At 47.2% G+C, this 12127-nt stretch overlaps 1 protein-coding gene across 1 annotated transcript; it reads left to right on the plus strand.

Annotated features, from left to right (window-relative positions):
• Positions 1-8236: 8236 nt before the first annotated feature.
• LOC138357213 (zinc finger protein 732-like) lies at positions 8237-9466 on the plus strand. Its single transcript, XM_069313869.1, has one exon. It carries the CDS (start codon positions 8237-8239, stop codon positions 9464-9466), a length of 1230 nt encoding a protein of 409 aa, XP_069169970.1.
• Positions 9467-12127: the final 2661 nt, after the last annotated feature.

The following is a 12127-nucleotide window of genomic DNA, read 5'->3' on the forward strand; positions in this document are numbered from 1 at the left end:
CCTCTTCACCACCTGCTCAGACCCTTAAAAGAGATGGTAATTTCGGAGTATTTAAATACACCAAAGATCAACACCTCCCAAGAGCACTAGAGCAAGTGAGGGGCCATTTAGACGTTAATTTCATCAAGTCCCTGTTAATATGGGAAGACACAGTGTCTATGCTTAAGGCACAACTCTCCTAAACACGAGAGTGAAGTATACAACTTTAGAACACTTTCCCACCAGGTGACTCGAACCCTAGCCAGCACAGAAGCCTTCCAGCAACTGGCATAACAGGTACGCCTTAACCCTCTTCACCACCTGCTCAGACCCTTAAAAGAGATGGTAATTTCGGAGTATTTAAATACACCAAAGATCAACACCTCCCAAGAGCACTAGAGCAAGTGAGGGGCCATTTAGACGTTAATTTCATCAAGTCCCTGTTAATATGGGAAGACACAGTGTCTATGCTTAAGGCACAACTCTCCTAAACACGAGAGTGAAGTATACAACTTTAGAACACTTTCCCACCAGGTGACTCGAACCCTAGCCAGCACAGAAGCCTTCCAGCAACTGGCATAACAGGTACGCCTTAACCCTCTTCACCACCTGCTCAGACCCTTAAAAGAGATGGTAATTTCGGAGTATTTAAATACACCAAAGATCAACACCTCCCAAGAGCACTAGAGCAAGTGAGGGGCCATTTAGACGTTAATTTCATCAAGTCCCTGTTAATATGGGAAGACACAGTGTCTATGCTTAAGGCACAACTCTCCTAAACACGAGAGTGAAGTATACAACTTTAGAACACTTTCCCACCAGGTGACTCGAACCCTAGCCAGCACAGAAGCCTTCCAGCAACTGGCATAACAGGTACGCCTTAACCCTCTTCACCACCTGCTCAGACCCTTAAAAGAGATGGTAATTTCGGAGTATTTAAATACACCAAAGATCAACACCTCCCAAGAGCACTAGAGCAAGTGAGGGGCCATTTAGACGTTAATTTCATCAAGTCCCTGTTAATATGGGAAGACACAGTGTCTATGCTTAAGGCACAACTCTCCTAAACACGAGAGTGAAGTATACAACTTTAGAACACTTTCCCACCAGGTGACTCGAACCCTAGCCAGCACAGAAGCCTTCCAGCAACTGGCATAACAGGTACGCCTTAACCCTCTTCACCACCTGCTCAGACCCTTAAAAGAGATGGTAATTTCGGAGTATTTAAATACACCAAAGATCAAGAGATTACCATCTCTTTTAAGGGTCTGAGCAGGTGGTGAAGAGGGTTAAGGCGTACCTGTTATGCCAGTTGCTGGAAGGCTTCTGTGCTGGCTAGGGTTCGAGTCACCTGGTGGGAAAGTGTTCTAAAGTTGTATACTTCACTCTCGTGTTTAGGAGAGTTGTGCCTTAAGCATAGACACTGTGTCTTCCCATATTAACAGGGACTTGATGAAATTAACGTCTAAATGGCCCCTCACTTGCTCTAGTGCTCTTGGGAGGTGTTGATCTTTGGTGTATTTAAATACTCCGAAATTACCATCTCTTTTAAGGGTCTGAGCAGGTGGTGAAGAGGGTTAAGGCGTACCTGTTATGCCAGTTGCTGGAAGGCTTCTGTGCTGGCTAGGGTTCGAGTCACCTGGTGGGAAAGTGTTCTAAAGTTGTATACTTCACTCTCGTGTTTAGGAGAGTTGTGCCTTAAGCATAGACACTGTGTCTTCCCATATTAACAGGGACTTGATGAAATTAACGTCTAAATGGCCCCTCACTTGCTCTAGTGCTCTTGGGAGGTGTTGATCTTTGGTGTATTTAAATACTCCGAAATTACCATCTCTTTTAAGGGTCTGAGCAGGTGGTGAAGAGGGTTAAGGCGTACCTGTTATGCCAGTTGCTGGAAGGCTTCTGTGCTGGCTAGGGTTCGAGTCACCTGGTGGGAAAGTGTTCTAAAGTTGTATACTTCACTCTCGTGTTTAGGAGAGTTGTGCCTTAAGCATAGACACTGTGTCTTCCCATATTAACAGGGACTTGATGAAATTAACGTCTAAATGGCCCCTCACTTGCTCTAGTGCTCTTGGGAGGTGTTGATCTTTGGTGTATTTAAATACTCCGAAATTACCATCTCTTTTAAGGGTCTGAGCAGGTGGTGAAGAGGGTTAAGGCGTACCTGTTATGCCAGTTGCTGGAAGGCTTCTGTGCTGGCTAGGGTTCGAGTCACCTGGTGGGAAAGTGTTCTAAAGTTGTATACTTCACTCTCGTGTTTAGGAGAGTTGTGCCTTAAGCATAGACACTGTGTCTTCCCATATTAACAGGGACTTGATGAAATTAACGTCTAAATGGCCCCTCACTTGCTCTAGTGCTCTTGGGAGGTGTTGATCTTTGGTGTATTTAAATACTCCGAAATTACCATCTCTTTTAAGGGTCTGAGCAGGTGGTGAAGAGGGTTAAGGCGTACCTGTTATGCCAGTTGCTGGAAGGCTTCTGTGCTGGCTAGGGTTCGAGTCACCTGGTGGGAAAGTGTTCTAAAGTTGTATACTTCACTCTCGTGTTTAGGAGAGTTGTGCCTTAAGCATAGACACTGTGTCTTCCCATATTAACAGGGACTTGATGAAATTAACGTCTAAATGGCCCCTCACTTGCTCTAGTGCTCTTGGGAGGTGTTGATCTTTGGTGTATTTAAATACTCCGAAATTACCATCTCTTTTAAGGGTCTGAGCAGGTGGTGAAGAGGGTTAAGGCGTACCTGTTATGCCAGTTGCTGGAAGGCTTCTGTGCTGGCTAGGGTTCGAGTCACCTGGTGGGAAAGTGTTCTAAAGTTGTATACTTCACTCTCGTGTTTAGGAGAGTTGTGCCTTAAGCATAGACACTGTGTCTTCCCATATTAACAGGGACTTGATGAAATTAACGTCTAAATGGCCCCTCACTTGCTCTAGTGCTCTTGGGAGGTGTTGATCTTTGGTGTATTTAAATACTCCGAAATTACCATCTCTTTTAAGGGTCTGAGCAGGTGGTGAAGAGGGTTAAGGCGTACCTGTTATGCCAGTTGCTGGAAGGCTTCTGTGCTGGCTAGGGTTCGAGTCACCTGGTGGGAAAGTGTTCTAAAGTTGTATACTTCACTCTCGTGTTTAGGAGAGTTGTGCCATATATATATATATATATATATATATATATATATATATATATATATATATATATATATATATATGCGAACAAGCCTGAATGGTCCCCATATGGTCACGCATTTGTGTTCCTCACGTGTGCCCCAAAAAATGAGGTGATTTGGTGAAATGCTATGCCCAAGATTACCATCCGAGTTGCCGTCGGGGAAGTGGCTCAAATAGCCTCGGCTATCACTTCCTTTTGACGGCCGTGATGGTCAAGCGGATTAAGGCGCCCTGTAGTTACCAGTTGCGTTGCTTCTGGGAGTATGGGTTCGAGTCACTTCTGGGGTGTGAGTTTTTATTCATATATATATATATATATATATATATATATATATATATATTTGTGAGGGTACCACCTCTGGTGCCAATGTGGGGACCCATAGCCTCGGAGAAGAAAATAAAAAGTATTCAGAGGAGACCTTGTGGTTTCTCACTGAACACTAATATTATCTTCTCCTACCACCCCCATTTATATATATATATATATATATATATATATATATATATATATATATATATATATATATATATATATATATATATATATATATATATATATAATGTATTATGTGCTCTTGAGAATTCATGGCTTGTATGATGCGGGGTCTAAATCCTTACGTGTTTGTAAGGGTAGAGGTATATAGTGGTTTATATGGACTTATATGGACTTATATGTCCATATAGTGGGTTATATGGACTCCCCCTACTCGAAATATATGCCAAAGCTCATTGCCAAGACAATTGCACTTCCAGTTGCACTCGTATAGCCATGTATTAGGTTTAGAATTGCGTGTTTAGAGGTAAGACAGAAACGGTTTGGTTACATAGATACGGCTACATATTTATACTGGCATTTTGAGTATCACAATCGTAGAAAAAGTGAACCTTTTTTTTAGGGCAGTAGAACAGTCCGTTTTTTGTACGTTCCTCAAGTAGTTGCTAGAAGTACTATTATTTTTTAAGGACTTAAGGATTAGGAATTTTTAAGGATTCTTTGAGGATTAGGTATTGACATGATTTACACTACGTCATCCTTGAGAACTATCTTCTTCTTGAAGTTATCTTGAGGTTATCTTGAGATGATTTCGGGGCTTAGCGTCCTCGCGGCCCGGTCCTCGACCAGGCCTCCTTTTTGTTACACACCCCCAGGAAGCAGTCCGTAGCAGCTGACTAACTCCCAGGTACCTATTTACTGCTAAGTAACAAGAGCATCAAGGTGAAAGAAACATTTTGCCCATGTGTCTCCGCCTCCACCGGGGATCGAACCCGGAATCTCAGGACTACGAAACCGAAGCGCTGTCCACCCAGCTGTCAGGCGCCCCCTAACCTATAAGGTTACGACACGAATGCAGTTAAATATGTATTAACAGTTAATGACATTAACTAACATTAACTTACATTAACTTATCGTCATTCAACACCAACACTTCACTCTCTCTCCATTACGGCAACACTTGCAATACACTTTATTCCACGAAACACACACCCTCACAACACCGAGGAAACACCTATATATCAAATCACAACAATAGATGGCGTTCCAATCACAAAATATTGAAGAAATGGCCGTTGATCTTCCTGAAGAACAGTGTAACACCCATGCCCCCCCCCCTACAGTTCACACCCAGGGAAGCCTTCTCCAAGAGGTCAGCCCAGATGACCTCCGGCTTATCTTCTATGTAGATTAAAAATTCCTGGGTTAGTCATCTAGTTTCAAGTATGTAATATTTCATGATACTCTTGTCAAACATTGCAATGGAATTAGACTCCAGATTCTTATGTGTAAACATCCATGGATCTCCCCCTTTTAGCCAGGTCAGAGGTCAGTTACACACGTAATTAATAATTCCTCTCTTGAGGAGTGTATGGTAAATGTCAAACAAGCTTAATGGGGAAATTTCTTGAGTGTGCACGTGTGGCCCGACCTCTTGCATACTTGGTGTAGGTAGCAACAGCAAATCTTCCCCACCCCCTTTCTTGTGTGTATATATGCCCCCTGTAGGAGAGTTAAAGGAGAGAGTGCCGGACACCAGGGCCCAGAGTGGATCTGTGAGAACATCGCACAGCCCGGGAGAGACAGAGTGAATCCACCGGAGGGAGAGACAGAGGTCTTAAGGTAATGTGTGTGATCTCAGAGGGTTTTCTTCCATGTCTAAATTTCTTAACTATTGGCCAGTGTTAGAGTAGGAATTATAGTGGTGATTAGTATAATTTGTTCTCAAACTCGTGTTAATTTTTCCGTCTGTGTCAATTATTGAATCCTCTTAGCCTTTTGGATATAGTGGGCTGACAACCGTTCCATAATTAATGACAGTTATAGAAAGTACTCTCCAAGTCAAGCAATGTTTCGCAGCCTGACGTATGAGTCACAGCCTGGTTGATCAGGTATTCTTTGGAGGTGCTTATCGAGTTCTCTCTTGAACACTGCGAGGGGTCGGCCAGTTATCGGTCACCCAAAAGATGTACTCATTGGTAAATTATCTAATTTCTCTCTCTCTCTCTCTCTCTCTCTCTCTCTCTCTCTCTCTCTCTCTCTCTCTCTCTCTCTCTCTCTCTCTCCCCCCTTCACAGGGGGGGACAGACGACCCCGCGGCCGCTGGAACTCCAGGATAAAACACAGATAATCCTCATGACACAAAAATAGAGTTTACAAATCGTTAGGGGAAACAGTCAGCTTATCCGGACTGTTAATTCCAGCTGCTCTTCAGCACGTACGAAGCGAAAGGGGTAAGTGATGAAGTGGAGGGAGAGGGAGAGTGATGAAAGGGAAGTGAAGTCCTGATTGAAAAGAAGATGAAATGGAAAATGAAGAAGCTGTGGATAAGATATGTAATAGGATGATGATAACAGCGGAGAAGAGTAAGATGACAGAGAGGATGACGAGGAAGGTGATAGCGAAAGGGATATGAGGAATGTGATAACAAAGAGGAGGTAGGGAACGACTGGAGGCTAATGACCAGGAATCTTAAACCTAAAGCTTGAAAACTCATCAATCACTGGAGTGACCAGGAGAGATTGATGCTGCCTCGGTTGAAATGATGATACACACAAACACACACACACACACACACACACACACACACACACACACACACACACACACACGCACACGCACACGCACACGCACACGCACTAGGGGACACAGGTGGAAACTGAGTACCCAAATGAGCCACAGAGACATTAGAAATATTTTTTCAGTGTCAGAGTAGTTAGTAAATGGAATGCATTAGGCAGTAATGTGGTGGAGGCTGACTCCATACACAGTTTCAAGTGTAGATATGATAGAGCCCAGTAGGCTCAGGAACCTGTACACCAGTTGATTGACGGTTGAGAGGCGGGACCAAAGAGCCAAAGTAAGTTTGATGAGTACTTGACACACATCTGCTCAAGTCCAGACCTACTAGACACACATCTGCTCAAGTCCAGAGCTACTGGACACATCTGCTCAAGTCCAGAGCTACTGGACACACATCTGCTCAAGTCCAGACCTACTGGACACACACCTGCTCAAGTCCAGACCTACTGGACACACATCTGCTCAAGTCCAGACCTACTGGACACACACCTGCTCAAGTCCAGACCTACTGGACACACACCTGCTCAAGTCCAGACCTACTTGACACACATCTGCTCAAGTCCAGAGCTACTAGACACACACCTGCTCAAGTCCAGACCTACTGGACACACACCTGCTCAAGTCCAGACCTACTAGACACACATCTGCTCAAGTCCAGAGCTACTGGACACACACCTGCTCAAGTCCAGACCTACTAGACACACATCTGCTCAAGTCCAGAGCTACTGGACACACACCTGCTCAAGTCCAGACCTACTAGGCACACACCTGCTCAAGTCCAGACCTACTAGACACACATCTGCTCAAGTCCAGACCTACTAGACACACACCTGCTCAAGTCCAGACCTACTAGACACACATCTGCTCAAGTCCAGACCTACTAGACACACATCTGCTCAAGTCCAGACCTACTAGACACACACCTGCTCAAGTCCAGACCTACTAGACACACACCTGCTCAAGTCCAAACCTCATTCATGCCACGTCCAGGTATGGTGATTATGAGGAGAAAGCGCCAGGCCATAATTATACAGCCCATCCTTAACCACCACAAGTCTTTGCCCCACTTGTTAATGCTCTTAAATACCGTCTCTAATGGCCTAAAGGTACTTAAACTTATCGAGCTTCCCGCGCCCCCCCCCCCCAAGGCTAACTGATAATGAAAGGCAATGTGCCCAAGCGTTTCTGTTTTCGGTTGTGAATCGAGGTCACTGACCATTTTGCTACGGACCCCCAAATGTTGCGACAGTGGATAATAGTGAAGCCATTCAAATAGGAATATTGCTATCCAGATGTATAGTTCGACTTGAGAATTAGATGCATAGTTCGACTTGAGAATTAGATGTATAGTTCGACTTGAGAATGGTCCAGGACGGACCGAAATGTCGTCGTCCCTTCACTTTCTAGTGTGTGGATTGGTCAACATTGCTATCTAGTAACCTATAGTTATCCAGATGTTATCCAGATGATATCTGGATATAGTTATCTGGATAACTATATCCAGATATCCTTATCAGCGTTATCCTATTGAGCAAAGAGCCGAGCAGGCGGCAGTAAAGGATGCCATGCACTTTAGATAAGCAAATGATCTTCCTCAATACAAGTCCAGACCATTCTTAGATTCTGAAGACCGTCACCTTATCGTTCCAGAATATCTAAAGATACGGCCACGATCCAGTAGAAACAGTGGGGCCAGATTCACGAAGCAGTTACGCAAGCACTTACGAACCTGTACATCTTTTCTCAATCTTTGGCGGCTTTGTTTACAATTATTAAACAGTTAATGAGCTCCGAAGCACCAGGAGGCTGTTTATAACAATAACAACAGTTAATTGGCATGTTTTTACGCTTGTAAACTGTTTAATAAATGTAACCAAAGACATTGAAGAAAGATGTACACGTTCGTAAGTGCTTGCGTAACTGCTTCGTGAATCTGGCTCTCATGAAACTGGATGGAAATAAAATCCAAACCTCCCCTCTTGACCATTCCTAAGAAACGCGTAGCTCCGGGAACTCCTATATGACCGTCCACTCCGGGAACTCCTATATGACCGTCCGCCCCGGGAACTCCTATAGGACCGTCCACTCTGGGGGCTCCTATATGACCGTCCGCTCTGGGAGCTCCTATATGACCGTCCGCTCCGGGAACTCCTATAGGACCGTCCGCCCCGGGAGCTCCTATATGACCGTCCGCTCCGGGAACTCCTATAGGACCGTCCGCTCCGGGGGCTCCTATAGGACCGTCCGCTCCGGGGGCTCCTATATGACCGTCCACTCCGGGAACTCCTATATGACCGTCCACTCCGGGAGCTCCTATATGACCGTCCACTCTGGGAGCTCCTATATGACCGTCCGCTCCGGGAACTCCTATATGACCGTCCGCTCTGGGAGCTCCTATATGACCGTCCGCTCCGGGAACTCCTATATGACCGTCCGCTCTGGGAGCTCCTATATGACCGTCTGCTCTGGGAGCTCCTATATGACCGTCTGCTCTGGGAGCTCCTATATGACCGTCCGCCCCGGGAGCTCCTATATGACCGTCCGCTCTGGGAGCTCCTATATGACCGTCCGCTCTGGGAGCTCCTATATGACCGTCCGCTCCGGGAACTCCTATATGACCGTCCGCTCCGGGAACTCCTATATGACCGTCCGCTCCGGGAACTCCTATATGACCGTCCACTCCGGGAACTCCTATATGACCGTCCGCTCCGGGAACTCCTATATGACCGTCCGCTCCGGGAACTCCTATATGACCGTCCGCTCCGGGAACTCCTATAGGACCGTCCGCTCCGGGAACTCCTATATGACCGTCCGCTCCAGGAGCTACTATATGACCGTCCACTCTGGGAGCTCCTATATGACCGTCCACTCTGGGAGCTCCTATATGACCGTCCACTCCGTGAGCTCCTATATGACCGTCCGCTCTGGGAGCTCCTATATGACCGTCCGCTCTGGGAGCTCCTATATGACCGTCCGCTCCGGGAACTCCTATAGGACCGTCCGCTCCGGGAACTCCTATATGACCGTCCGCTCTGGGAGCTCCTATAGGACCGTCCACTCCGGGAGCTCCTATATGACCGTCCACTCCGGGAACTCCTATATGACCGTCCACTCCGGGAACTCCTATAGGACCGTCCGCTCCGGGAACTCCTATATGACCGTCCGCTCCGGGAACTCCTATATGACCGTCCACTCCGGGAACTCCTATAGGACCGTCCGCCCCGATCAGCTCACAAGTCCGTTCCTATAAGCACGCCATCCGATCCGGATAAGCAAATGCGTTAGCGATCGGATAGGAACAGGAAAGACTCGTTTGCCCGGTATTTGAACCGGAGTCTTCTGCGTCTCCTGGTGGAGCGAGTCTATGGCACTCCCAGGAACAAAGGATGCTACATCTGGCACGCGGTATCTTGAAATGAGGTTATCTTGAGATGATTTCGGGGCCTTTTAGTGTCCCCGCGGCCCGGTCCTCGACCAGGCCTCCATCCCCAGGAAGCAGCCCGTGACAGATGACTAACACCCAGGTACCTATTTTACTGCTAGGTAACAGGGGCATAGGGTGAAAGAAACTCTGCCCATTGTTTCTTGCCGGCGCCGGGGATCGAACCCAGGACCACAGGATCACAAGTCCAGCGTGTTGTCCACTCGGCCGACCGGCTCCCAACAGGGAAGGTAGGGAACAGGGGATGATAGGGACAGAGGAAATAAAGGAGGAGGGAGATAAAATGAAAGTAGGAATAAGGAAGAATGGAAAAAAGTCGACCCCCATGCTCCCCATAAAGCAGGATTGGTTCCTATTGTGAAAACCAAGGGTTTCCAGCTGTTTGGTACACAATGTAGCCACAACGTTCTTGCAATGTTGCATCAAAGTAGCAAGAGTGAAAATAATTTGACATTTTATGGTTGTGTGCATAAATGGATTGTTCTGAGAGAGAGAGAGAGAGTCCCTTTTGTCTCTAATCATATATCAATCCTCACTATATGATCTGGGGAAGAGAGTTGGTTTCTGTGAGTTAGCTATGGCAGTTTCTGAGAGAGAGAGAGAGAGAGAGAGAGAGAGAGAGAGAGAGAGAGAGAGAGAGAGAGAGAGAGAGAGAGAGAGAGAGAGAGAGAGAGAGAGAGAGAGACAGACAGACAGACAGACAGACAGACAGACAGACAGACAGACAGACAGACAGAGAGCACCACCAACGATACCATCAGAAGTCCACACAAAGAGAACGCAAGATGCTACACAAACTAACCCACTCCGCGTGTGTTAGAGAGCGCGAGATGGTGAGAGTAAGGGACCCTTGAGATAAAGAACGCCAGGTTTGCATGACGAGTGAAGTGCTCAGCGAGATGGGCAGGTTAGGAGGGAGAGAAGGAAAGAGAGAAGAAGGGAGAGAAGGAGGGAGGGAAGGAGGGAGAGAAGGAGAGAGAGAAGGAGGGAGAGAAGGAGGGAGAGAAGGAGGGAGAGAAGGAGGGAGAGAAGGAGGGAGAGAAGGAGGGAGGGAAGGAGGGAGAGAAGGAGGGAGAGAAGGAGGGAGAGAAGGAGGGAAGAAACTCAAGAGGCAGAGCGTGGCTGGCGAAAGGCCGCTGACGGATGAGCCGATGAGCGCGGGAGTTTGTTTACCTTCGTCAAGCAGCCTTGGTTCATATACGCGAGGAGATCCTGCCATCTCCCACGCACACAAAAGGCCTATTAAATGGGGAGAATTGCCATGATCCTGCCATCTCCCACCCACATAAAAGGTCTAGGAAATAGGGAGAATTGACATGTGCTCCCATGCTATGCCCTGGGAGACAGAGGAGTCACGTAAGCTCCCCTCCCAGCCTAGGCTCTGTAGAGTAGATGAACTTCATATCCTCCCCTAATCAATGCCTAGGGGAGAGGGTGAAGGCTTCTCCCTCTAACCTTACCCCAGGAATAGGTAAGGGCTGCAGGGGGGGAGGAAGGTGGGTCAAAGGACCACTCCCAACAGGGACCCCTAGACTAGTCTGCTTTTAAACGATTCCTTTGACTCATTTACATCTAAATTTGTCATTATTTTCTGGGATTACATCAACAGTTTCGCTAATTTGTATTTTTGTTTTGAAGGAGGAGGATGGAATGAGATGTGTAACGACATGCAGAAGACAAAGGGACCGCAGAGAAGGGAATGACGAAGTAGAGAGGGCGTACCCGGCTGCTCCCGGGTTTCTCTCTCTCCCTTTTCCGTCTCCCCCTCTTTCCCAGTCCACCCCTCTTTTTCAACTCTCCCTAACCTCCTTTTCATCCCCTTCTATCTCCTTCCTTTCACCCCCCCCCAACCCCTCAATTTCCACCATTCTCCCCCTTCCCACCGTCTCCCATTCTCTGAGAGAGAGAGAGAGAGAGAGAGAGAGAGAGAGAGAGAGAGAGAGAGAGAGAGAGAGAGAGAGAGAGAGAGAGAGAGAGAGAGAGAGAGAGAGAGATTAAATCATACAAAGTATCACGTCCTCTCATTTATCTTAGGTTAAGTTCAAGACCCGGTATCACATTCGGGCCCGCTCTCGATTCACAATCGAAAATCCCGGGTTCGAATTCCGGGCGGAAACAGAGTTACTTGAGTGCGTGTCCTATCACCTAATGCCCCTGTCCACCTAGCAGTAAATAGGCACGTTGTGGGATAGCATCCTGGGGAGGGTCATCAATTCGACCTTATGGTGGAAGGACCTGCTTGCTTGATACCTGGTTGATGGGGTTCTGGCAGTTCTTTTACTCCCCCAAGTCCGGCCCGAGGCCAGGCTTGACTTGTGAGAGTTTGGTCTACCAGGCTGTTGCTTGGAGCGGCCCGCAGCAGGCCCACATATACCTGGTTGATGGGGTTCTGGGAGTTCTTCTACTCCCCCAAGCCCGGCCCGAGGCCAGGCTTGACTTGTGAGAGTTTGGTCCACCAGGCTGTTGCTT

Source organism: Procambarus clarkii, chromosome 76 (genome assembly GCF_040958095.1).
Source record: "Procambarus clarkii isolate CNS0578487 chromosome 76, FALCON_Pclarkii_2.0, whole genome shotgun sequence".
Lineage (NCBI taxonomy): Eukaryota > Metazoa > Arthropoda > Malacostraca > Decapoda > Cambaridae > Procambarus > Procambarus clarkii.

Excerpts from the sequence above, each read along its gene's own strand:
- LOC138357213 (XM_069313869.1), top strand. The coding sequence starts at position 8,237 with ATGACCGTCCACTCCGGGAACTCCTATATGACCGTCCGCCCCGGGAAC.